Source organism: Lutjanus erythropterus, chromosome 5 (genome assembly GCF_056507025.1).
Source record: "Lutjanus erythropterus isolate fLutEry1 chromosome 5, fLutEry1.hap2, whole genome shotgun sequence".
Classification (NCBI taxonomy): Eukaryota; Metazoa; Chordata; class Actinopteri; order Lutjaniformes; family Lutjanidae; genus Lutjanus; species Lutjanus erythropterus.
Window position 1 is genome coordinate 25,440,108 of NC_139321.1, and position 27,827 is coordinate 25,467,934.

At 39.8% G+C, this 27,827-nt stretch overlaps 1 protein-coding gene across 2 annotated transcripts; it reads right to left on the minus strand.

Moving 5' to 3' along the window:
• LOC146327009 (uncharacterized) lies at window positions 1-27,827 on the minus strand. 2 transcript variants are annotated; one of them, XM_084719381.1, is made up of 8 exons: window positions 27,776-27,827; window positions 9,142-9,300; window positions 4,444-4,594; window positions 2,775-2,918; window positions 2,441-2,569; window positions 1,386-1,634; window positions 1,003-1,128; window positions 1-292 (listed from the first exon to the last, which is right to left on the minus strand). In XM_084719381.1, the coding sequence occupies exons 2-8, from the start codon at window positions 9,279-9,281 to the stop codon at window positions 65-67; spliced, it is 1,167 nt and encodes a 388-aa protein (XP_084575507.1). In that variant the 5' UTR covers window positions 9,282-9,300; window positions 27,776-27,827; the 3' UTR covers window positions 1-64. The 2 variants fall into 2 exon arrangements, with proteins under 2 accessions (XP_084575507.1, XP_084575506.1); XM_084719380.1 differs by lacking the exon at window positions 27,776-27,827 and having other exon boundaries at window positions 9,142-9,346.

A 27,827-nucleotide genomic window follows, 5' to 3' on the forward strand; every position in this document is an offset into this window, starting at 1 on the left:
CGTTCGACTGGATTAATCTCATACGTTTAAAACTGAATTTACTGTGCACATGATCACGGTTGGCTCAGTCTGACTCTTTGTCCCTGTTTGGGTGCTTGGGGCAGAGTGGGTGGTGCTGTTTTCTTTTCTCTCCACTTTGTGTCCTCTTGTCTCCACCTAGTGGATGCTGCTCGTTATTGCAGCGGTGGATGAGCACAGGGTCCTTGTTTGGAGACGTTTTCTTCCACAACAGCCGCTGCAGCATCTGCTTGTCAGAGCGCTCCCGTCGGAAATCATCCTCATAAACCTTCAGCTGTACAACAAAGTCAGAAAACAGCATTAGATTCCAGTGACAAACACATGTTTAAGAAATTCAGGAAGCAGCTCAGTGTGGATTTACACCCACATTTTGTCAAAACAGGTTATTTTAAAACAAGGATATTACAGTTCTGTGGGGACCTCTTTTGATGACACAAGGCTACTGTCTATCTTTTGTATCTTTAGTATTTGGATCATGATTTCTGGGAGACATTGTCAGAGTTTTTCTTTTCTTTTCTTTCTTTTTTTCTTTTTTCTCTTTTTTTTTGTGGTACTTTGAGCACCACAAGCTGAGTGCAATATGGTTTCTTTAAATTAAAATGCAGACATCTCTATAGCTGATATCTCTTACCATAACAATCAAGATGGATAAATACCACAACCGATAGGAGGAAAAATATGTATTTTTGATTTTGGAGTGAACTGTCCCTTTAATCTGCTACTGCACTACACAAAGTATACACTCCATATTTAAGTTATTCCTTCCACCGATCCAACAAGGCACTGGAGTCTCTAGTTTGATATGATTAACAAAATAATTGCAGCACTGCATCAGGTGCCTAAGCACTTTTTTTGTTAAGTTAAACCACAGATATGTTTAATAATTAATGACTAAATTTGAATGTGCATGTGTGTGTCTGATCTCTCTGTGCATGACTTTGTAAGTGTGCTTTTGTGCATGTATACAGACATTTAAAACACTACCTGCTCCTGCAGTAGTGCCACCTGTTGGCGCATCTCTTCCCTCTTCTTCCTCAGCTTGCGGTTCTCCTGCAGTGTGTGTTTGTGGTCGTTGTGCTCCGACTCATATTCAGCTTCATAAATCTGGGTCTGCTGGCACAAGACGTCAATATGGTAGTGAGCCAGTATCAGAGCCACATCTTGTGATCTGCAGACACTTCTTATTACGTTGTAAACACATTTCAAAACGGCACAGAGTCGCCACTTGGTGGAGCAGTTCACCATCTAATTCAGGTTTAAGCATTAAGCAAATCTTTCCCTGGCAACAGTGAGCTGACATCAGTTCTGCTCTCATCACACCAGAAATGGGAACATTTTTTGATGCTGTACTGAAGAGAGCAGCCCACCTGACATCTCAGAGCCTCCAGCTGCTCTTTTAGATCCTGCACTTCTTGCTGGGAGTCTCCCAGTGCTTCCAGTGGGGCACTGCTGCTCCGGCTTTTTCCCTGCCGTCCTGCCTCTGGGCTGGAAGAGGCTGGGAAAAAGGAGGTTGAGGGGTTGTATCCAGAGACATGACCGGGTGACAGGTTGGGACCTCCAGGAGGATTACTGGAGGGGCATGGCACAGGACCACGAATCACAGCGCTGAAGCTGCCCTTTAATAAAGAGATGAAACAAATTAAAGGGATAGTCCGGATGGGTAGTTAATAGACAGTCTGGAGAAGAGAGGAGCTTCAGTACAGAAGCTAAGTAATGAACTGCTGTGAACGAGGTCAGCAACAAAAATTTCTTAGCCACTTAAAAAGTTTAAGTGTGCACTATATTTAGAATATTTTCGATTCTTTATTTTGCTGTCAGGCAGCCTTTTCTGACAGGAAACTGCCATCATATGAGTAAACTGTCACTCTCTTTATACTAACCAAACTCCACAGGTAAAAATCAGTCATTTTATCATGCAGAACACAGGAGTTGCTGGTCCACTGCTGCCTCAGTCTGTTGGTTTGTTTGTGCTATTGTGTGACTTTGGCTTTTTAAAAGGATAGTGGGGATTCACAAAAGTCACACAATAATACCAACGCACTAAAAGATGAAAGCAGTGGTGAACCAGCAACTTTTGTTCTGTGAGGTAAAATTACTTATTTCACCTATGGAGTCTGGTTAGCGTGGAGAGAATGATATCTGGCTTATTTAACAGCAGTTCTCCATTAGAAAGGTCTGTCTGACAGCAAGATAAAGCAGTGTACAGAGTACACTAGTACACAAATATTGATATATTTTGAATGGACCTTCTTCAAGTGGCTAACATTTGTTTTGCTGTTAATCTCATCCACAGCAGTTCTTTGCATAGCTTCCAGACCAGTGCCCCTCTCTGCTTCTCCTAACTGCTGTCTTTCCTTCTCATTCAGAAATGAAAAAGTACAGTCTGATCAAGTGCACATGTGTGCTGACAGATATGTAATACCTGTTTTGCAGGTGTGCAGTCTTTGTCTGGGTGGTGCATCCTGCTCTCCAGCAGTCGGATGTATTCTTGCAGCTCTTGGTTCTTCTTCAGCTCCTGCATCAACGCCTGCTCATAATACTCCTTTGCGCTCTGCAACCCCAAACACAGCAGTGAACCTAACACATGTAAACCACATCTACCTATCACCATCGATACCAGCAACACCACAACCCACACTTCAGAAATCCCCTCGCATACTGTATCTACCCCCAGTTTACAGGGTCTATACAAGGTCAGTGAACTTGTGTGCCATCAGTTGTGTATCTACGTTTAGTATTGTTGTGTATGCGTTTACCTGTTGGTGCTCGACTTTGAGCAGCAGTCTGCTGTTGAGCTGTTTGATGGCGGTGTTTTCTAGCTCCAAGGCCTCCATCCTGTGCTGCAGACTCATCGTGGCACTGCGATACACCTGATCCCAGTCCTCATTCAGCTTCATCAGCTGCAACACACAATCATTGTCATCACATAATCATCCATGTCATGGCCTCTACTGCGGCCATCATTTATGTCATCATTACTGTCAACACTCTCAGTCCGTCCCCACAACAACGTAGACTTAAGGAAGTGAATTTAGGTCAGTGAGGTGAGACTCTTCACTTGTGTGGTCTCTAAATACATCACATTTAGAGAGAATCATTTTCTTTCTCTTTCTCTTTTTATCAAGCTGCATCAAAAGTCTAAGACTTCTTCTGTGCTCACAAAAGGTTTGTTTCTCTCAAATGTTGCTCACATATTTGTTAGGATCTGTGTTGGTGAGCACTGTGCCAAGATGATCCATCCACCTGACAGGTGTGGCAAATAGAGATGCTGATTAAACAGCATGATTATGACTTGGGCTGCAACTAACAATTACTTTCATTAATAACAAGTAATCTGCAGATTGTTTTCATAATTAATTGTTTGTTCTAGAAAATGTAAAAAAAAAAATTCTCATCACAATTTCTCAGAGCCCAAAATGGCATCTTTAAAGTGTAAGCCAACCCAGAAGGTAGCATCTCTCTACAAAAACCAATAGGAGTTTTCTACTGGATTTTGGATTAGTGCAGAAAAAAGGCTCTGTGGCTAACAAAAGTTTATGATATTGGCATGTTTTGTTCAGCAAGATAATCTTCACTTCATTATTTTTGAAGTGTAATTGCAATCAACAGAAGTAAAAAGTTAACATTAGGCTGTAAATGACTTACACAATGGTCACATGATTTCATGTTACCACCATTAAGTGACTTGTGTTTGGCATGATGGCGTTTAACTTCCCTGACAACACCTGCAGTCTCAATAAGTCACTTCTTAGCTGCTGCCTTTTTAAAGCCACATAAAAGGCTCAAAATTCACAAGTGGGGGCATTTACTGACATATCTTATGTTGTATGACAAAATGTTAAAACTAGTGTAAACCACAGACCTTATTTTAACTGCCTAAACCAGCCAAAACTCATTCAAAAACCCCATTGACCTTGAGATGAGGGAACCAGAAGTGAAAACTCATTTCCGGGTTTTAGGACTCATTACCGCAGCACTATAAATGTCTATTTGTCAGGATGAAACCGCACATTTTAGAGCGGTCTTTTATTGTGACCAGTCCAAGGCACACCTGTGTCACAATCATGCTGTTTAATCAGCATCTCTCTATGCTACACCTGTCAAATGGATGGATTACCTTGGCCAAGAAATGCTCACTGACATAGATTTTAACGAATTTGTGAACAAAATTTGTGAGAAATAAACTTTTACTTCAACTCATGAAAAATGGGAGCAAAACCTGTTGCATTCATATTTTTGTTGAGCTTAATTAAAATCACCAAGCGCAGGTTGTATAATTGTGAAAAATGTAGTTTAAATGATGATTCTTTACAGCTTAGCAGCAGTTTTCACACAACGCCCACAGTCCTCCTCTGGTTTTCAGAGAGGACTAAATGTAATTGCCAACATCAGCAATACAAATGTGGACCTGTAGAGAACCTGTACCTCTTTGTTGACCCTGCGCAGCTCCGTGTTCTTGTTGAGCAGCAGCAGCTTCTCCTGGTCAGTGGAGGTGACAGTCATACTCTCAGTGATCAGAGTGACCTGCTCCTCTGTGGACAGCAGCCTGTCATCCACAGGACTCACATCCTCTGTCCTGTACACACACACAGATACAGAGTTTACACATACACAGATAGACAGAGAATATGTGCCATAAATAAAGTCATGATAAAGAACATTAGCAGAGGATTTCCATTAATAAGCAAACACATGTGCGCACAAAAGAAGTACGTCAGAGTACTTTTGAACACCCACTCGCATAGAGTGCACTTACAGAATCAAATCGGAGCTATTATGCACACCCACACACACACATGCATGCACAGTCACATTATGCACTCAAGACACTCAGACACACACACACACACACACACACACAAAATGGTAGATTTCTCTGCATCCACAGTTCTAGCCAATCAAAAGCTCTGTTTACTATCAGACGTGTTTGCATATTGGTAGCCTCTGGAAACAATGTGGGTGATGATCCCTGGAAAATGCTGATTTCTATTGAACCACTTGGAGAGAAATATTTGCAAAGATTAATTAGTCAGACGAGCTCTCAGTTTCCAGCAGCTCTGTTGTGAGGTCTCGTCTGAAAGGAATAGCTGACAGGGAGGCAGCAGAGATCTAAAGCCCAGGGGAAATCTGCTCGGGGAAGAGCACACAACTCTGCTTGTAGCCCCCAGGGCTTCCTCGCACAAACACACTGTAGAATGGATGTAACCTAAGAGAGCTGCGTACTATAAAGAATCACAATCTGTGATCACCTCTCATCCCCCTCAAGGCTAAACTCCCCCACAAACACATGCTTTCATCCACTTACACACAGTGTCCTGCTATGTAGAAACCAGTGTTATACAATCTTTGAGAGTTGTATTTTCAAATCAAGGCAGTGCAAATGGTGAGATGCAGGTCTATTTTAATGCCAAAATAAAACATGAATAGTCCATTGTTCAACACAGGTCTATATCTTAAAAGATACTAATGAGCTTTAAAAAAAAAAGAAAAAAAAGGAAATGTTCTACAAACAAGTACACCAAGAGAGCAAAAAGGACAAAAACAATTGACAGAGGATAAAAACTAAAAACTTTGGTAAAATACCAAAAACAAGGGGGTTCAAGTTGATTAAGAATTAATGAATAAGTACATACATACATATATACTTACAGTACATATAATGACTATAGGTCTGAAAGTTACATATTAGGAGATTAAAAGCTTATATTCAGCATACATCAGAATTTTCTCAGATTTGTAAAAAGGTACTGATGCTCTATGAAAACTTTGTATTGTCAGGGAAACATTGGGAAATGTTCTTGCTCTTTTTGCCAATAGTTAAATGAGAAGATACCACTCTCATGCCTGACTGTTCAATGTAAGGCTAAAGCCATGTGGGTTGGCTTATTTTAGCATAAAAACAGGAAACAGCTAAGCGGGCCCAAACAAAAAAACAAACAAGAAAATCCCCCAAAATTTGCGGTTTTACAGGGAATTATGTGTGGGCCTGTTTCTTTACTGTAGTTTTTGCTGACTGCCTGGCAACCTTCAATAACAACCCCACGTAAAATCACAAAATACACTTTGATTTTTGTTCACGTTTTAACAAACAAGATATAAAGTGTGCTGGCAGATTCTGATATCTTTAGACAGAGCCAAGTTGGTTGTTTCCCCTTGTTTCCAGCCTTTATCGTAAGCTAAGCTAACTGGCTGCTTTTATGTGCAGACATGAGAGTGGTATCAACCCTCTTATCTACCCTGCAGAAAGCAGGGAATTAACAAGTTTGCTATTACTTAATGAAAGTTTCTCAAAGCCCTTGTATAACTGTGTTGTTATCAAGCTCAAGCTCAATATTATTCTTGTATTTTATTAATGAGCACAACTTCTTAAAGTGGGCGGAAGGTCTTCCCAGGCGGGCTCTCGATAGGTTCAGGGAAGACTCAGTAAATGCAAATAAATAAATAAAAATATTACATTAGTTATGAAAAGGAGATCACATAGAATATCTTAAATATGAATGGATGGGTCAAGCAGATAGACCAGACTTACAGTAGTTTGGGGGGTTACTTTGTCAATTTTCCAAGAGTCAGAAACTAATAAATGCCTTTGGAAATACCTTTTTTACGTATTTAGTGTAGTGTGCAGTTAAGTCAAATAGCTATATAAGGCTATCTTGGCTCAACTGTTGATTGTTTATGGCAAAAGCTCCCAATCTTTTTTATGTCAAGGACACTGACAATAGATGCAGATTTGATCACAGATCCAAATGTATATATGTATGTATATTTTAGATATTCCTTTTTTAAATAACTTCCAAAAAATGTGATAAAAATTAAAATATTCTAACCCTCCTTTTGCTGGGAACTCCCTACAACCTACTCAAGAAGCTTTGTTTGAGGGAAGACTTGCAGTCTCACATTTTAAACCCCTGGTCTTAGAGCGCCCTAAATTTCTCCATAAAATTCATCGCTATTTTCAAAGGATACATGGCAGTTTGTGTGAAACCCACATGTCCTCATCAGATAGTAATCACGAAGGGTTATTACATGAAAGAAAAGTTTACCCGGAGTCAAAATATTTGTCTAAATGTACGCTCTGTACCATCTGTCATTCCTCTGGGTTCAACAAGGCAGAAAAGCGCTTTAGTGAAGGCTGTTTCTGGCCACTAATGAGTGAATCATCCACACAGAACCAACATTTCTGCAGTTTGTGAAGTGTCGGATGAAGGCAGAGGCTGAAACAAATGAACCCACGCCTAATTTTAGCAGCCAGTATGAACACAAAATGCTAACATACCCGTGTCCAGTACCCTGTCTTGGCAAGTCAGCACTGTGTATTCAGCCATCCTGTTGGGACCACACCATGTTCCATGTCTCCCCGATCCACAGCCTTTTCTCTTTCAGCTTCTCTGACAGCCGAAACACACTGTGTGACCCACTTTCACAAAGTTTTCAATCGTATGCCGTCTTGGAAGGACACCAAAATGCCACCGCTTCCAGCAGCAATATGGTAATTCACTGTCAAGGCATACAGTATGATAAAGAGGCAGATAATATCTTTCCTTCTTGCTGGTGGCAACTCTGACAAATATCACTCTGGATTTGTCTCTGTGTGCCACTGGTCGATGGCCGCAGTCAAATCCGCTTACAGGGGAGAGAAGCGTGGACTTTCAACGTGGATGTTTTTAAAGCAGACGAATCACTTCTGTAGGTAGTGTGGTCACGGCATTTACCAAGTGTGCCCACATTAAGTAAGAACCATGACTATTAGTCACTTGTGTAAAAAAAAAAAGCGACCATAATAATATAGAAAATAAGATATTGCAGGTTGATGGCTTGATATTATGTAATTGATATCACTGGTAACACTTTATTTGAAGAGGGGTGCATAAGACTCAAGTCACTGCCATAACCATGTCATGATGCCTGTTATGAACATGAAAGAGTCTGTGTGAATGTTTATGATTGTTGTCATTAAATTTAATTTGGACAAATATGTCATTTATATGTCATATTTAATGTAAAGCTGACATTGTTTGAGATGTCTGTTACGACAGCTTTTTTTAAACATTACATTAAACTGTCACATGTAGTGGGTTTTGATACTGGCAACTTTATAAGTGTGTCATGAATATTTTCCTTGACCTCAAGTGAAGTGGTACATTCTGAACTTGTCATAAAAATGTCTTTAAGTTTTATTACACTGTCAAAAGATTTTATAACAATGTCATGAATGATTTCTTTGACTTCAGGTTAAGTGGCACCAGTGTGATTTATCTTACAGAGTTAGCTGAGGGACAGACAGTGTTTAGCTAGTTTACTTGTAGGTAAAGTAAGCTAACTACTGTCTACTGTTATCTGCAGCTAGCATTAGCTAGTTAGCTTGGTTAGCCGTGGAGCTAGGTGCCAAATAAGCTGACTGCTGGGGAAAAAAACCCAGCAAAAAAACACCTCGGTACTGTATTCCCTGTCATCAAACTGGCTACCATCAATCTTGGTGGATGACAACAGTTATAAACATTCATAAAGACTCCTTCATGTTTGTGACAGGTGTCATTAGACGCTTATAAAAGTGTGAAGTCTTATGCACACCCTATCCATACCCTTACCATATCATTTTACAAGTGGTTTTTTTGCACCATGGTGGAGTAGTGGCATTGTGAAATAATGAACTGAAGCCTACATATTTATGACCTCATGGGAAACTCCGTAGCCACTCTGAATTCTTCCTCTCATCAGACTGAAATTCTTCATTAAACTATCTGAACATCTCTGAAAATGGGAACTCAAGAAGCAGAATTTATATATACTGTGGGTTTGAAAGCTTTTCTAGAATTAGAATAGATGAATCAGACTATAGTAAGAATGAAACTTTCAAATCCATGACATCGGCTTGGTTAGTCGCAAACTGTATATTTACAGAAGCTTGTTAAAAGACACCCTGTACAGTATAATAAAACATCCCTATAAGAAATATTACCTTCTCACTTATTCAATAACGTTTAATATTTGTTAACACTCAGACAAAAAATGTTGATTTAGCTTAATGCTATTATTTATGGCTCAGTTAGAGATTATACTACATGTTCCTGTTTTTGTGTCCACCCCTGTGTATGTGGAAATGTGGAACACAAGAGTACATACCATAACTCTTCAGTTGATTTGTGTTCCTGTTGGCTCTGAGGGAGGCTGCTGTCACTTTTTGGTGAAGTGTCTTTCTGTGTTCCTTCTGTTCCCGATGTTAACGATGAGAACGATGACAAAGACAGCACGTCTCCATCCATGACCGAATCTTCATAAAGTCTAAAAGAAAATTAAAAGGCTGCTATACACACAAGGCAAAGTCTCCACTAAGCATATGGTGGAAAGTAAATAGTGTCATCAGTATTGATACGTAGTAAAAGAGGAAGTAGCCGAGACCAGGAGCCACATGATGCAAAGTTATGAGAATAGGAAGTGACACTGACAACTGCTTGAGCTTTATGTTAAAGAGGGCCAGTCCCACTGCGCTGAATTGTTTAAACGTATTGTACTTTACACAGTGTGACTGTACAGTACTCAAAATGTTCACTCAAATGACAGGTTATTCTGTTTTGACATCATCTGGGGAATCTGGGAAACTCCACTCAGTGTCAGAAGTGTGTGTGTGTTCATGCACTCTCAGAAATAAGGGTTCCAAAAGAGTTCTTCCTGGAGGTCTGAGGATCTACCCAGAACAATTTGCTTCTGAAGAAACCTTTTTTTTTTTTGAAGAAAGGGTTTGTCGAGGGTTCTTTGTAAGACTTAAGGACACTGTTAATTCAAAGAACCCTGTGTGAAACACAGAGTAAGGGTTCTTTGTACTTTTGTTCTTTGTGGGTTCTAGATAAAATCCTTGGAATATAAAGTAATGGATGGCAGTCTGGAAATATCTGAGGCACTGTGATAATAATAAAAAAAAAAACCTTTATTCAAAATTATGGGTACACCAACATGTTCTAACTGAGTCTTTACCAGAGCATAAAGACATGCCTTGGTGAAGGGACATGTGTGTTATTTCAGAAAAACACAACTAATGGTATTTAACAGTTTAAAATAGTGTCACAAGATAAAAAAAAAAGTTCTTCAAAATTCATTGAGGTGCAATAATAAAGTCAATTAAAGGAAGGGGGAGAAATCCATCTTCTCATTTAGCTGTGGCAATGAGGTGGCCCTGAGGGTGTAACTAAATACACCTCTCACTGAAGGAGACGTTTTAGTCTGTCACGACCCCTAAAATTCTGAGGGATTGATGGAGGATGTCTGGGTTGGTCTGACCCACAGCCTTGTGCTGTCCCATTGGGTAGACAGGGTTGTGGGTCAACCAACACTTTATACCAAAGCAAGTTCCCCTCTGTGACAAGCTGAAGAACCCTTTATGGTTCTAGTTAATACCTTTATTTCTAAGAGTGTGCTCATGTCTGTGTGTTGGGAGACTGATATCTGTTAGCCAAGCTACTGTCTTATGTTTCTAAATGAGCAACTCAGTGCTGGAAAGTGTCAGAGCTGAATAGATATGCATAATGTCTGCATGATTACATATTGCAGGACGTGTAATTGATAATAACAGTGATGCATACATTTATTCATGACAAATAATGATAGGGTCAGGCTGATTGCATTCACCAGTCTGCTCATTACTGGGATTGAGGGAAGTAGGCTGCAGCAGGTTAATTAGGAAATCACATGTTCATCCAAGGGACAATCAAGTAAATTAAAGGATTTTTGTTAATTATGTTCCTCTTAGTCAGGCTAAGCTGTCTTTTATTAACGCTAAGAAAATTAATTTGCCGACCTCGTTTGCTACACGTTCTCCTCCACCGGCTGAGTCCAAGAGATTCAAGGCCACTTCTGGTACAGAGTTTGCCTGAGAAATAGTCTGTATTACATGGTAAAAAAAAAAAAAAAGAAGAGCTGCACTTCAGTGGCGCAGCTGCTCTACAGCTCATGAAGACCTTTCATAGTTTACGCTGGGTGTTCAAAGGTAAAAAGAGACAAATTTGCTGCACATTTATCCGTGGAACTTGTCAGCATCATTACAGCATGTCATTTTCATTGGAAACCTACAGGCAAAATTCTGTCAAGCCAAGTCAATTATAGCTTGTATCACACATTACTATTTGCCTGTGCAGAATATGGATTATATTAGATAAAAACAGATGGTTTTAAAGCATGGTTGATGCACAAAAATGGAGTTGGATATTTACATACAAACTGATTAAATTAGCCAGTTACTTGAAGCAAACCTGGGATATGAATGGAAAAAGATGTTTCTCAGGATAAATTTCAGGCTTGCACAATTGTATTTATCAAGTGCACAATTTATTTGAAAATTTGCAAATAAATATATCGTGTATTACTTGAAAGAAAGAAAATATAAAAAGTTGTGTAACAGGTAAAAAATATATTTATATAAATTCAGGGGCACAGGTAAAAATTAACTAATTGCAGGGGGAGTTGTGAATGAGAATAATTAACACATATAACACATTAAGTTTTTCTCTGGAGAAATCAGATATGAAAATAATTGTGCAGTATTTTTGACATTTAAATCCACTAATCATATTAAGTCTAATCAGACTCCAGAAAGTTTTTTTTTTTTCATTGTGAAAGGCAATGACACAACCTTTGTCCCCACATCTGGCCAAACTATAGGATGTCACACCACTGTAGGCCAGCTGCTGGCTAAAATGGATGACATAAAAACAAAAATGTTTGCCAATTAGCCTTTGATAGATTCAAGCAAACAAAGTACAACTGAGGTTGATGGTACTGTCATTAGTTTGGTAGGTATTTGGCAACAGACCAAAGTATTAGACAAATTTTGAGCTGGTGATGGCATCATGATGAGAAAAGTCAGGGGATCCCCAAAGTGACTCATCTCGAGGGGGACAAAATGAGCATGTTGAATTTCATGGGAATCCCTCCTGAAACATTCACGTAGAGGAAAAGTCAGGGGAACACCAGAGTCATTAGCATTCACCCTCTGACCACCATGGATATTTGTACCACATTTCATGGAAATCCATTCAGTAGTTGTTGAGATATTTCAGATAGGAGCAAAGTCATGGATCTACAGTCCTGCGTTGTCATCCCTAGAGCCATTTCATGAGTGAGGCTAAAACAAATTAACTAACTGTGTTGTACTTAGATTCAGAATAAAAACAATGGTGTAGTGCTCATAAAATGTTTCCACTGAATTACTGACCCTGGTTTCTCAATTCAGACAACAACAGTAAGTTGTTGCAAACTGCCAGCAGAGATATAGAGTGCTGTTATCTACTGTGGTATCCAGAGGGCTGAGTCAAAGTTGCTGTCATTTTACCATCTGATGCACCACCACGAGATAAAAGCAGGAGAGGCAACAAAATGTGTCAGTGCTGCCCAGTAGCTCCGACTTGCTCCAGTGATTCCATTCACAAGCCTATGCCATCTATCATGAACGCCAGTCAGAGTATTGCTGTGCCAAGCAGGGGCTTTGCTGGGAGGCCCAACGAGGGAGTAGCGATGTAGTGCCTTTATTGACCCAAGCCTCTGTCAAAGCCAAGGACAAATGGGCTGCTGCTCCGCGAAGGGATTGATTTTTAGTCTAACAGGAGATTGTGGAGAGGAATAGAGAGCATCCCATGGAGTGAGGACGACTGAGAGGAGGATAGCTCTGCTGGGTTACTGCCACTCCTGTATGTGCCACATCTGAATTCTGAAAAGGGAGAAAGTCTGGGTTTTTGAACTGGATTAGGTCTCTCTGAAGATGCACTCTACTACTTACTCCCCCTTCTTAGATTCCAGCTGCGATAGTTTGACCAACTCAACCAGGGTCAATGATTGAATTTGACCAAATATTGCAGGTTCAGTGACTGAGTGCATCTCTGTAAGTCTCAAGTATAAGATCTAAGAGTGCTGAGTGTATCTCTGTTGCATGACTATGGGTGAGTGTGCGAGCGGAAGTGGAGGCCCTGGAGAATTTCTGTCAAAATTTAACAATGGATTAAGATGTCAACTCCTGGTTTACCACATAGGGGAAGTGACACGCGGGGCAGCATACTGGAAAGCTTGCATGCACGCATAGCCCCATGCATACACACAAACACACACTCCTAGTACTTATTATTGCTCAGTATGGTTGGGTATTGTACACATTTGAACCAATGCGGTACCATTACCTGGGATTTAGTACCGGTACCTTTTTCGGTACTTTAAGCTCTCTGTGATAGCAACGGGTAATTTCAGTTGAAAAAAAAAGTCCACATTTATAAATGTCAGCTTTGTTATTTATTTAGAACATTTTTATTGTTTATTCAGAACATTTTACACAACACACAAAATACGTCCCTCATTTCTCCTCCACACCCATCCAGCCTGACAGTCTGTCATCAGGTCATTTTACTGTTGTTTGGGTCATAGAGGAAGCACAAATGATATCTGCGTAGAGTTTAACCATACTTTCTATTGCCCTGACTCACTGTGGCTTGAACAAGCTGCATGGGGTAACTTAGCTCTCTTTCTCTCTATACGTTGAGATACTCTCTCCCCTAGATTCACTTCTAGGCACCAAAAATTTGGCACTGAATGATTTAACATTAATCGGTATTCGGTAGTAAAAACATAATTCATTTGATACCCTTAAAGTACAGAGTTTGGTACTATGCGTATCCTGTTTTCATGTTTGGATTTGTCAACCTTTCTTGCAGCATCTTGGTATGATTTTAAGCTCTCCTCATTTAATTCCTTGTTGAGGAGGTTAGATTCCTTTACGGAGGATGATAAAGTTAAAATAATTTAACTTTGGCAATGATGACAATGCTATTTACCATTGACACTATTCTCTGCTGGCCTCATCTAATTTTACTATCAAAGACTAAGTGCGAGCTCAGAGGTGACCTGCCTTTGCTGTAGCAGCTCCTAAACTCTGGAACGATCTGCCTCTCCACATCAGACAGGCCTCCTCTCTGTCTGTTTTTAAATCCAATCTTAAAACCCATCTTTTCTCCTTGGCTTTTAACACCATGTGAGATGTTGAATGTATTGTTATTTTTTTGTCTATTCTATTCTATTTTATTTATATTTATTGATATATACTTATTTTTATCTGTTTATTATTCTAATTTTATTGTTTTAAATTGTATAGCTGTTTTATGTCTTTTAATCTATTCTTGTATTTTATTTCTGTACAGCACTTTGGTCCACTGTGGTTGTTTTAAAGTGCTTTACAAATAAAGTTGGATTGGATTGGATCTTTTTCTCGTTCTCTAAAATGATGTATGTTTAGCCGTCTGAATCCATGTGAATGGAGTTCGTTCGCTGCACAGTGGCAGCCCACTGCTCTTTATGCAAGGATGGATTAAATGTGCAGACCGAGTCTGACGATATAATTGTACTCTGTATAACTGTATATGTCAAAATAAAGTTTAGCTTTACTTTGCCATTGATGTGTGCATTACTACTCTGGCAGCAGTGCAGCAGAATTGCATACATTTATCTGACTAGAAAACCAAGAATAGACTGAGTTCCACATAGATCCACAAAGACAGGTTTTATATAATTAATTCCACATGGCACACTGTCACACTGATTACACTTGGAGCATATAAAATATATTCATAGTTGCGTGCATCACATATGAATGCAACAAGCAATGGCAGAGAGAAAGAATGAGGCATAAAACATTTGTGTCCTCCAAATGAAGAAGAATGTTTTAGCATGCAACTGAAGGCCATTTTAAAAGCAGGAGCTGTCAATAATATAAAAGGCTCTTTAATTAAGCATCTGATGTCATGCCTTCGACCTTCCCCTGTTGGGAAATATTAGCATGAAAAAAAGCTCTTTAAAAGCACAAAGCAAACTTGTGTTGTTTCAGGCTCTGAAATTCTCTTGAGGAAGGTCAGGGTATCTTAGCTGCATGCAGCATTTCATCATTTCAGTGTTCTGCACTGGGTGGCAAAAACACCAAGAAAACAAACGGGGAATCTATTAAATGGGCAGTGTCTTTGGAAAACAGAAGCTAGTTATACAGATAAAGATAATAGCACTTCTAAATTGATATTGATCACCTGTAATGATGCACCACTCTTCTGTATAACAATTTGAAAGGTACTACCCGACCGCAACAACAAAATTCACACAGACCTTTGAAGATTTACAGACATGAAAGAGATTGCTGCAAAGTCAGAGACAAAAGAGGCTGTAAAATATCTTGTTGCTAGAGATAAAGCCTGAAGTGTCGACAGGCAGCCAGGCAGGTACAAGGGCTGACAGAGAGGGATCAGCTATTGTGTCATGTACTATTCAGAACAATGAAGGCTGAATTTATAAATCTGATAACTTCAGAGCTTTATAACTGATCAATGCCCTCTGGAGAAAAAAGACCAGAGACATTAGGAGCATAAAATCTTTAAAGGGGAACACCGTTTCACACATCAAACGGGAAAGTGACGTGCTTTGTGGCTTCAGAGGGAGCAAGGCCAAATCTGATAAATAGCCTCAAGTGATGTCACATGTTTTAGCATCAGTTGAGGTTGAAGACTACAAGTTTGAAAATAAAAAAAATAAAACCCGTGTGTGGTGGGAAAGAAGTGAGCTTTCCAGGTCTCTGTTGCCTCCTCCTCAGCCCTGCTTGAGGCTACATTAGCTGCTACTAGCATAACACGACCAAATCTGCCCCATAGCAGTAAAGCTGACTTGTCCACCAGCTCACTACTATAGTCACCTCTCAGCTCTCACATCAGGCATCCAGAAAAACACCCCGTGCCGGGTTTAAACGGTTCTTTGTCTCTGCATAAAATATCTGTAACTTATTTGTGTTGAGTCTCTGAAGCTTAAAACAAAGTTAGCTGACCATACTGAGGAATCTAAGATGAGAAAACAACAGCGCAAATGACAATGGCATGATTGAAAGAAACAGTGACAGAGGCCCGCAGAGAAGAAACACTGTTGTCGCCAATGTAACCAAGCATCTTGGGTTTGCCGAACTGGGCAGGATTAGTAGGAAAATAATAATTGGTAAAGGGAGACATTGCTGGTGCAATGACCAGCAGCAATAGCTTTTTTTTCTCACCAAAAAATGGAAAACTAACACATTTTACCTTACGGCAACTCTGAGGGACACAATAAGTAACTGGTGTTTGGCATGATGATGCTTAATGGGCACAACAACCTCTGTAGTCTCATTTCGCTTCTTTTAGCTTTAGCTCTTTAAAGACATGTAAAACGTAATCATCATTCATAAATAAACAAATTCTGGATTTACTGACGGATTTTATGTCAACAAAAAACAAAAAACAAACAAACAAACAAAAAAAAATGTGTGAAATGTAGATATGACCCAGAATGACACTGTAGGAGATTGAATTGTTCCTATAGCCTGTAAACATGTAAATAGTTTGTTATAGCTCCTCTCTCACTCTGTCTCTTTGGATTTCGAGCTTAGTGTGTTCCTTCCTGGTCTTACCATTACTGAGAACAAATTTATTGATGTAATCAGTGTGGTCCGAGTTACTTTCTAATGTAATCAGCCATTTTGTCACTGTCACAGACCCAGCTGTCAGATGTGTCTCATGTCTTGTATGAGATATTTACTGTAGCTGTCTTTTTTTTATGTGGCAGGTTGTAAAGTAACCTTGTCATGAAGATTTTTATTTTGAATTAATTAGCTTATTGACATTAGCAATATGACCATACTTCTGATATGGCTAATAGGGAGGATAAACAGGCTCAATAACCAATAAAAACCAGGTAAACTGAGCAAAATTAATTGGACATGTCAGCAACCCATGAAGTTTTTGTGATTCGGCTTCTTTTAGCTGAACATATATTTACTTGAATAGCGAACTTAGTGGGGTTATTTCATTCAGACCCAATGACTGTACTGAACTATTGTTAGCTAACATTTTACACAATATATTGACATAATTATATGAATATGTATTTGAAAGGTAAACAAAGAGATTTTTAGAACCATTTTATGATTGAGTCAACAAAGACTTACAAACCATGCAAAATGAACATTGATTAAAACTGCTGACTATAATCTTTTGACCAGCTATCAAATCCATTTTGCCCCCTGAATGCACATACACCCTGTATGTAAACCCATCTATGGGCTTCGAGCAGAGATCCATGACAGGGTGGACAAGTTAGAAAGTATTGAGAAGTTAACTTTTGGCCTGTAACCTCCAGTCTTTTCCTGTGAATTCTTAACAGTTACCAAAAAGTTGAAAAACATCAGCCTCATCCTGTAAGACCTTTGAGTTGTGCTTTTGTTTTCTCTGGAGGGATTTCTAACTCTGTGCTCAGAGTCCCCTCTGATTGGAAAGCCCCATGTTGCAGACAGGAGGGCAGATTGAGTTCAGCAAAGTTTTAATGTGACGCTATTAATTTGGCCAGTTAATCACAAATGCCCACTATTCTCCATTAACTAAGCTTTTAATGCTCCCATTAAAAATTAATGTCACCCTACTTTGCACTTCAACATGGGTGAGCTCATTAGGGACGATCTATGAACATGACTCTTCTCTGCCCAGCCATGCCTCAATACATCAAAGCCCTGGCTCACTGTCGAGATTATACTGTTGAGGAGTAAATCTGATCTGGTCCCCTTAAATCTGCAGTCCAGCCAGGTGCACCGTTATCTCCTTGTGTGATCCTTCATGTCTTTTTCCTTGCTCTTTTTCTGTGCTTTCTTTCCTTGCATCCTTTCTTCCTTCCCTCTGTCCTTCCTTCAGTCTTTTCTCCTCTATTTCTCCAGCTGGATAAAGGGATGTGAGCCAAACACTTTGCATTTCTGGCCCGGACCTCCATCTGGTGGTTATGACCCCCTATTTATCAGCTGTAGAAATTATAATAGCTGACAAAACTATAGAGCAGTACAGCGTTCTTACACTGTGAATCACAATCACAGTGAAATGCTGCCTGGATCTTTTTCATTTAATTAGAAACGATGCAGAGATCTGCTTATCACGCTGACTTGAGGCGTCACATGAACATCCATCAACACATGAGCCTGTATGTGTGTGAGTGTGTGTATATAATAAATATTGTACAGGTAAAGAGTATGTGTAGGTGTAAGGGCAGCAGGAGTATGCAATAACACAGCAGGCTGCATTCCTAAGATTTCATTTTCCACATCTCCCTGCACACTAATCTGTGCACTGGCTTAGCGCCGGAGAGTTGAATCGAGGGAGAGAGGGTTGTATCGAACATGCAAAGCATCAGAGAAGCTGGAAAGATGTCAGAGCAAAGAATCAAACACAACAGACTCTTTACAAAGTAGAATTTTCAGCACCACGGAGTACATTAGACCCCTTTCACTCTTTGCTCACTACAGAACTTTACTGCAATGGCTAAAAAATATGGATCAATCACCGTATTTGAAGCATCCGCCGTTTGTAGCTTACCTGATAGCCAACATGAGTTTCTTAGACAACATCAATACAATCAATACTTTCCTGAAAAACGTACGCAATCTGAGACATGTCTTCTGCCTTCAGGTGGATTATTAGTGCACTGCAGGAAGCAGCTGGCCTGTGAGGGCAAAATCCAATATGGTTGCCTTCACATCATGGAGCTGAGGGTTTTTACTGTGCCTATACTTATGAATCAATAAAGCAAACATACACTGCTCATCAAAAGGAAACTTAAATTCACTTGGAGTCTTTACTCACATTTAACTTTATAAAATAGCTTACACAGTTATCATTATAATCACTTGAATGTTGCAAATGTTACATTCACGTTCATGTTTTTCCCAACCACAAGGTAAAAAAGGTCTCTGTTAAAAAAACAGAAACCATCTGAAATGTGCCAAACTTTCCAGGTTTCCAAGATTTGCTTTTATCTATAAAATAAATTTATTGTGATCAATTAATTTCCATACATACCTGACATATCAAATATGATGTAAGCATAATACCATGTAGTAATATGTAACTATATTCCAGACTACATGGTTGAACAGTTGTGCATGACATCACGGTCTGTAACTTTTGCCTTTTGCATTTACTTGCTCTGTGAAGGTCCTGGACACAGAGAGCAGAGCTGCCATCCAACACTGACAGTTTGAACACCAGCCGGTAATCAGCCATGAGACAGTCAGTCAGTGTCATTCATGTGCTGATCACTGGGCCAAGATGTGACCTTATGAAGTATCGATCTTCACCTGCAGACTTAGCCCTGACAGTAAGCAGGTCTCATAATGCTGTTCTGCTGCCTGTGTAGAGCTAATCTCTTCAGCAGTGCTGTGGGGTTTCTATACTGCATGTGACATGTCATATATCCTGGCCAGGCCCCTCATTACATTACAATTGCTCAGGCATATGAATGAACGCATAAGGCACCAAATATTTGATGAGACAACAAAAAATTCCCATTACAGAACAGTGTGTGGCCATTATGGGGCAGGAGTAAAGTAAATGGGAGTTCCATGACCTGTGAAATATGTATTTGTATGCTGTGTATTGCACTGATGAAATGCCGTGTGTGTATGTGTGTGCTGGACAAAGGAATATGAACTGAGGTTTGCAGGGATGTGAAGTGAAGGGGGCGGGGAGGCCTGCAGGTTCTGGATCAGCCTGACAGAATCAATGGGATCAATTAACATGTAGCCCGAGTGAAAGCAAACACTATATCAAATCCATCTGTAATCCACTATGTGTTTCTCCAGTGTGTGTATGTGTATGTTTGTATAGGTGCATGTGAATACTTCAGATCAGCATACGGTATGCAGTTAAAGACAAAATGAAAAAAAAAAGGGATTTTCCCTTGTTGAAGGAAGACCGGTGTGAGTGGGTGATTTAAAAAAAGAGATGAGAACTGAAAGACACTGTTACAAAACATAGAGTTCATTAAATTAAGAAGTGTTTGCACAGATCATATATAATCTCTCTTTTATTTTAGGAAAGGCTCGCATCGTTTTTTGTGTTCTATTGAAATCCAGGGGAAAAAACAAAGAAGCAAACAATCACATGTCGTATAAGACAAATGTTTTGAAATGTGTTAAATGCTCGAGAGCAGGCTCAGGGAGAAATGGAGTACCAGAGTTACATAATTAAGATATTAGTAAGGTACACACAGGGGTCTTTAATCACCTTGAAGGATAATTATATAAATATTCTAATTATTGTTTCAGAACTGAGTATTTAACAAAGCTGTGCAAAAAGTAACTGTATTCTGGAACAGTTAAACTGTAATCTGATTACTGATACATTTTACTCATATGAGTTGAAATTATTGGCAGATTATGATTTTAAAGTATATTTTAAAATAGAGAATAATATACTACCCTGTGTGGAAAAACATTATTTCATATTTAAAAAAGAAAAAGAGGAGCAACATCACAGTAAAGTGCAAGTTCTGCCTTCCAGATGTGACAATACTGTGATCATCTAAGGATTTGACATCTAATTTAAAGAAACACTGATAGCTTTGAGTAAGACTAACCAACATTAGTCACACAGAAATCCAATTAGCCAGCTAACCAGTGAATACTGCTACTAATAAATATTTTGGGGCTGTTGCTGGCAGGGGGCTACACACCACTGTCCAAAGGCTGAAGACCAGAAACATCGTGAGCACAGCAAAATATGAGAAAATAAGGAAAGCAGCAGAGGGCAGCCTCTGTGCAGATCAGACCACGTCCTCTACTGCATTCCTTATTTTCAGACACCAGCACACATTTCTACTGGGTCATCTATTGTTGCATATTATGCCTAATCAAACCATGCATTCACATATAACAAAGGAAGGAATAGTTGGACAAACAATTAATAAACCTAACAACAAACATAAAACATATTGGATATGTTTTAGATATTAGACATTAGATAATCTAAGTATCAATATATAATATTGATACTACTACTTATTGTATTTACAATATGGTTGGGCCACTTACAATTGACAGATTTTAAAAGATTCAAAATCTAAGACGTACTGGCAGAAATCTCCTGTATTAAATCCCCTCCATGTATATACACATATATATTTATATTTATGTACTTGTACAGTGAACACTGTACACACTTATGGTGATACAGAGCAGTGATCACAGTGAACAGAAAGCTTGCATTACAAATATCTTGGCTGGATGCGTGCTACTAAAAAGGAGAAGATTACTGAGCCTTTATTCAACTTGCATGATATTGTTTTCACTAGGGTTTGCACCTGCATCCGGACACGTTATTAGGCAAACAGATATTTTCTTCTGTCCAAAGTTGCTCATTATTATTCAGAAAAAGTCAGCACCATGATTATGTCTGCATAGTTAATAAATGTTGCATACCGTCATCAATCACTAATTTAATGCACCAAGATTATTCCTGTCACCTGAGGGATATTTTCATATATGTGTGTATCTTTAATGCAGAGATTCTAATTTTCAATGCAAAACAGAACCTTTTGATTAATAAAACATTTTTTTAGTGTCTGATTGTTGTTGTTGCTAGTTTAGTTTAAAATAAAAAGAGAGATAAAGAGAGATAATGATGTCTCTGTGCACCCCTAGTCGTCACTTTCAGCTATCATCAAAGAACAGAAGCAGCCAAAGCTGAGCAATCACAGTTTCACCATTCTCTATGAGGCATCTATGAAGCTGCCGTAGTCCTGACGTGTAGTTAAATGTTTGAGGAAGTGTATGTTCGTGTGTAGGCTCCTACGCCATAACCCCTTAGCTTGTAAGTAAAAATTCCCCTTTAGTTCCTTGTATGGGTCAAGCTCCAAAAACACTGACGCTTACACTTCCTTTCAAGCTATAATATGCAACATTTATGCATGAAAATGTTTAAAAACACCAGACATATGTTATATATTGTGTTGAGTTGGGTACTTAGATTATCTCAAATCCTTCCAACAATGGTCAAACCTAAAGAAATACATAATTTATTCAACGTAACGGTGAGTGAGCTATAACTTCCACTATAACTTGAGCTATAACTTCCAGAAAAACGCGGGATATGTCAGAGTGACTAAGGAAGACGGCAAACATGACTAAACATAACGTGACTAAAACTTTAGTTTTACCTTGTCCATGAACATGATTTCTGCCTGAGTCGTGTCAGACAGATTTTCATCAGCTATGGTGGTTGTTTAACAGTAAAGATAACTCCTGTAATCCCACGGTACCTCATCATCAGCCTACATCTTTTGTTATTATTTTAATGTGAGAGAGACCCCTAGTGGCAGAAGTTACATATTGCACCTTTAATGCAACTGGTAGCATTCATAGGGGTTGTCTTCTCAGACAGGACAAAGCTCCTCTAGAAGCCATTATACCAGGGCTATTCAATTAGTTTGAACCAGGGGCCAGTGCATGAAACTGAGGCCAAATAAGGGGCCAGAAAATATGAGTAATAACAGTAAAAAAAATAAAGAAATTACAACAACATACTGAAGGACTTAATATATTCTATTATGTAAATGCAGAACAACATTTGTGCTTTGAACTGGACTAAGACACAAAGGCCAAAGGCATTGTTGAATTCAAATGGCAATACCATGTTCAAAAATCAGACCAGGTGAGCCATATTCAAACCATATTACACAGACATTCAGAAAAATGCATTTAACTAACAGAAAACATCACTTAATTGCACATAGCTGTACCAACACATCTTGACAGCTCTTTATCCTCAATTGATAATGTGGAGATAAATTCCAGTGCTACAGGGAAAGAGGGAAATACTTCTCAGATACTTGCCAGCTTTTTTTTTTTTTTCAGAAACACCAGAATCCCCTCTCTTAGTTCACAAAATTGTTTCCTTTGCTAAGCCATCTAATGTCATGGTGAATGAGCAAATCTTTATATTCAGCTGACATGTCAGTCGACAACTTGCGGAAAAGTCGTTGCTGTAAGCTGAAGATACAATGGATAAAGTTTATAATTGCCATGACAGAGTCCATGGTCTTTTTTAACTCATCACTTCGTTTGGGACATACGAGGCTTTGGTGGATGAGGCAAGGTACCGATCTCAGCTGCGGAGCCGCGGCTGGTGTCCTCGCGGCAAGCCTTGCGTGCCAAATCCAAAGAATGAAGCAATTTTGGTGTATGGAATCTCACCGGTGGTGTGTCCCTCCATGGGAATTAGTCCAAGCATATCCTCGCGAAAACATTCCCCATCAAAAATCGCACATAGAGGCACAGCTGTGCAACATCACTGTTATCTATTGATTCATCCACAGCCAAAGACATCAGCCTTCCTCAGCTTGTCCAAAAGCATCTTGGAAATGTCCAATGCAAGGGCCTCGAGTCTCCTCATATTTGATGTGTCAGATATCGGAATTTGCTTCATTGAATCGATTATGCTTTTTCAGGTTTTCTCATCTGTAACCAGCTGATACCAGCATACACTCTTTGATCGTCTCCAAGTCTGTAAATGACTTTTTCTGTTTGCCCAATATCCATGTCACTCATAACGATGCCGCCGTTGCTCTCTCCTGATTCATACAGGCCCAAAACAAGGTGCGATGTCTTTGCTCGTAACAAGATGTAAGCCCCGAAATCTTCTGGCCAGAGCAGCAGACCCCGGTGGGAAACTGGTGTCAAAGTTAGCATGTGTTGTCTTGAAATGCCCTCTAAAATTACACTCCTTGCACACGAAGAGACACTCGTTGCAGATTAAACACACAGGCTTTGCACCAACAGCAATTAGCACACATTGCTCTGTCCATTCATTGTCAAACTGCCTATTCTCTGAGTGGGTTTTTGTTTGTTTAAGGTAGAGAGAGACATTTTGTCTTGTTAGCCAAGCTCTGTGCTTGGCTTGAAAAACAAACCAAAAAACAAAAAAAAAAACAACAAAAAAAAACAGACAGGTCAGAGCGGAGCACTACAGCACGCATGGACAACTTTGATTGGTCAAGTGTGGTCCCTAAAAATGTGTCCGACCAAAAGAGGTAGATATTCTTCCTCCTCTTTTGATTACGCAGCAGGCTGCCACCATGGCTTAATGGGTGCATACCAACACTTACTGCATCAGAATGTACCACAGCCATGTGCTGTATATGAGACTACCCACATGTAATATCTATGGTCCGCTCAAAGGGCCAGCACAAAATCCACTGCCAATTGAATAGCCTGGCATTATACAATTGTTTTCACAGGCTGAGAGGAGCAAGGCTCCCTGTGAAGATTAAATTAACTTTGTCTTTGTAAAATCGGCCTGCTCTGTTCTAAATGAAACCCTATGGTGTGCCTGTGCTTAACCTATTCACAGGGACCAGATGTGTTGATGTGACAACACCTTCCAACCACTCATGTGCAAGGAAATGTAATAAACAGTCATTTAAAGTATGTTCACTGTGGGTCTTATTGCATCTACAGCTTTGCGTGAGACTCGTCTCTTTTTTTTTTTTTTTTGCAGAGAATCTGATAGTAATGATCCTGTGGGACAAATACCTGCTTTGGGCTGGTTATAGTATATGGGGGCATTATCCCTCCCAGGTTCCAGACAGTTAGCTTCTGCCTTTGCCTGCTTCTCATTTACTCAAAGCCAATATGACTATTAATGTGGAGGGTGCTGGGAAATGATAAATGGTGGTGTGCTGCCTAATAAATATGAAATCCCTGGATCATTAGCTGGATTAGATTGGAGGGAAAAGTGCATAATCAGCCCATGGATGCACTGTAGTCGGGGAGTCATCGATATCATTGCATCAGCTCACTCTCAGAGAGACAGAGATAGTTAGAGAGACAGAGGGAGAGACATTTAGAGACAGGGGGAATAATAGAGAGAAGGAGAGAAGTCTAAAACGATTAATTCAGTAATGGACAGAGAGCAGGCCAACGCAATTACAGAATATGACCGTCTATTTAGCATTGAAATTGGACTGCTATTGCCACGGATACTGAAGTTGTTTAGTCTTGCAGCTTGGTAAAGGCTGCAGGATGTGAAGAGGAGGTAAAAAGATAAAAGTTTCCAGTCGAAGAGAGGCAAAACAGAGAAGATGAAGACACGCTTCTCTGTGTTGTCAAATTTATAGTGCTGACATCACCTTTCATCCAGTGTTGCCTTTACCTTTTAGCCTCCAGCCAAGGCTCAGAGATGGTGGAGAAGTGGTGCCTGCACAGAGTGCTGCAGTGGGCCATCCCTCCAAGCCGCTGACAGGCCAGTCGATGTGTTTAATCAACCAAAAGACATGCTATAGGGAAAATGGCTCTGCATCAAAGAAGTGCTGATACACTGATTCACCTCACCTCCAGCCATAACAGCCTATCTGCTTTGCCTGATCTGGAGAATCCACGTGCACACATACACTCCTCATGACAGAAAGAGAAAGAGATAACCTGAAAGAGAACATATTGAGCAGGAAAAGGAGGATGTGTGCTGCTGGAAGATCAATATTGTGTTCAAGCATCGCTGTGTTCTAACATCAGAACAGAATTGATCCAGACCTCCTGTTCACTCTGAGGGCTTCTAACTTCAAAGACTAATTTATCCTGACACTACAGTCATCATGAAATATACATTAATATAAAATTTGACAAATGTTTCACAGTCAGGCTGCAACGCTGACTGTGAGGCTCCACTCATCCGCTAATGCTCATCTAGATTTGGAAGCTCTTCACCAAATCATAAAGATGAGATATTATCTCCTCAATACCAGAGCTCTGTCTCACTTCCACTATCCTTGAGGGACCTTAAAAATGAGCAATGGAAGACGTCATTGTCTTTCATGAGACAGTAACTTTTTGCAAGCAGCTTTCTTTAAAGGGACAGTTCAGATTATTTGACATCGGGGTTGTATGGCGTATGTTCAAAAATGATTGATGCAAAGTAAAAACATGTCTGTTCCACTTTTTGCACCCAAGCGCACCTAAACATTCAAACAGTATACAATTCGCTAATGCCTACCTTTCACAGCGTCCATTTCAGTTTTTTTTATGGAACTGTAACAACATTTTAACAGTTGATTTTCATTTAAGAAATAATTTTGCTGCTGCAGCGAGTTGTCTTAGTTTGCTATTCATTATGCATTACAGCTATAAGTTGCAGCTTCTGGTCGGGCTGCACTATGTTGCTAGGACTGAATGAAAGTTAATTTCAACAAAAGAACTCTGTTATTAAAATCTCACAGCAGGAATAACGTCAGTCAGAAAAAGCACAATAATAATTATTATTATTTGCCTTGTGTGAAGAGAGGGAGCGAGAGAGCAAGGGATGGAAACTGACTGCACGACTGTCTGTTTTAACTCTCCTCACTCCTCTCCTTGACTTCTGCCATTCAAACTTGTTACTGACTGCTCATGTTTGTGATGGTCAAGAAATCTAAAGAAAATAATTCTAAAGCTAATTCTAATTATATCTCTAACTCTAATTCTAATTCTAAATCTAATTCTTCCTTCTAATTTTAAATTCCCATTCTTTTGAGTGGACCTTTTCTTTAAGTGGCTAAAATATGTATTGCTGCTGACCCTATTCATTACTTCGCTCTGATTCTTACCACAGCTTTTTCACATTCTAGTTCTAAATTCTAATTCTAAAATCTAATATAATACAAGTTCCTTTTTAGGTGGGCTTAAATACCTTTTGTTGCTGAATTTGAGATAAAATTATCCACACTAAGATAGTGTTCCAGACACACATTCACATGTCCATCATATCAACATCATGCTTTCAAAATATGCCACTGGGCTATTGTCTATGAAGAGGTTTATTTCTGGTGCAAATTTCAATACCAGTATGGGAGATGGGTTTTCTTTAATCTATTCTTTCTCCTTATCCTCTGACGCACGCCTTCACTCACATGAATATTCCATAGAAGATAAACCATACTCATTTTTTCTCTCAATATACTCAGAGAGAATAACAGCAAAATAGATTTCTTTGAGGATATGGCTCGTAAGATTACATTTTCTCTTACATCATCCTTTTCCATCTGCTCTGAGTCCTCCCACTCTCAGAAAAGGGGCTCTGCTGCAACCCTCTAGGTTTCCATATCTGTCCCACTGCCCCTCGCCCCGGCCCGGCATCGTTAGCACACCACAGGCCTAATTGGGTTGTGTCTAATAACTGCCGTCCCCAGGGTGTGCTCTAATGAATAGAGAATATAATTAATGCCACGGTGACGGATATTGGCTCACAGCCCTCAGGCAGGACCTGCTCAGCATTCGACTTCTTCACCAACTTATCTCCCTCTGTCTCTTTCTGTCTCCACATCCACTGCGCTGAGGGACCACAGTGTTATTAGTATTGTGTATTCATCCAGGTTTCACCCGTGGGGCTCTTTCTCCAGACTGATTGCTGCTTTGAAAAAAGCTACAGATGCGCAAACTTCCATTTAAGATAGCTGATCGAGTGAAGCCTTGAAATTGCCTGGCATTGCCTTGATATTAATCCTATTGTAAACAATGCTGTCTGCCCCACTGCTCTGTGGTTTTGCAGGGCTTACTGTGAATTTTAAGCATGTTTGCGTGTTTGCGGGTGGATGTGTGAGAGTGTGTGATTGTGGTACCGGTGCTGTGTCAGCTTATGTGTCAATGAGGCATCCAGGTGAATCTAACAAAAAATGGAGGAGTGAACAACCAGCTGCTCTGCCCCTCAGTGAGCACACCTACAGGCATCCATCTAGCTGTCCAGCGCTCTGTCACGCCTCACAGGAAGATGCTGATGGATTCACCCTCGATCCTGCCCTTTCTCCTCTTTCTGTGTCTCTCTTCTCTACCCCCCGCCTCCATCTGTCTGCCATCTGCTCCATAATTCTAACTTCCTCGCTCCGATGTTACGTTGCGTACAGTTTGATTTAACCCTTTTTCCACAGACACGTCACTCACCCTGCCACTCGTGTTTGGGCTGCTCAGCACAGGAGTTTGACTGTCAGGATCT

Bases quoted from the DNA above. Each gene is read 5' to 3' on its own strand.
- LOC146327009 (XM_084719381.1), bottom strand. From the start codon at position 9,281: ATGGATGGAGACGTGCTGTCTTTGTCATCGTTCTCATCGTTAACATCG. The intron at 2,919-4,443 runs GTACAGGTTCTC...TGTGTGTTGCAG, and splicing joins TGCGCAGGGTCAACAAAGAG to CTGATGAAGCTGAATGAGGA. The intron at 2,570-2,774 runs GTAAACGCATAC...TTGGGGTTGCAG, and splicing joins TCAAAGTCGAGCACCAACAG to AGCGCAAAGGAGTATTATGA.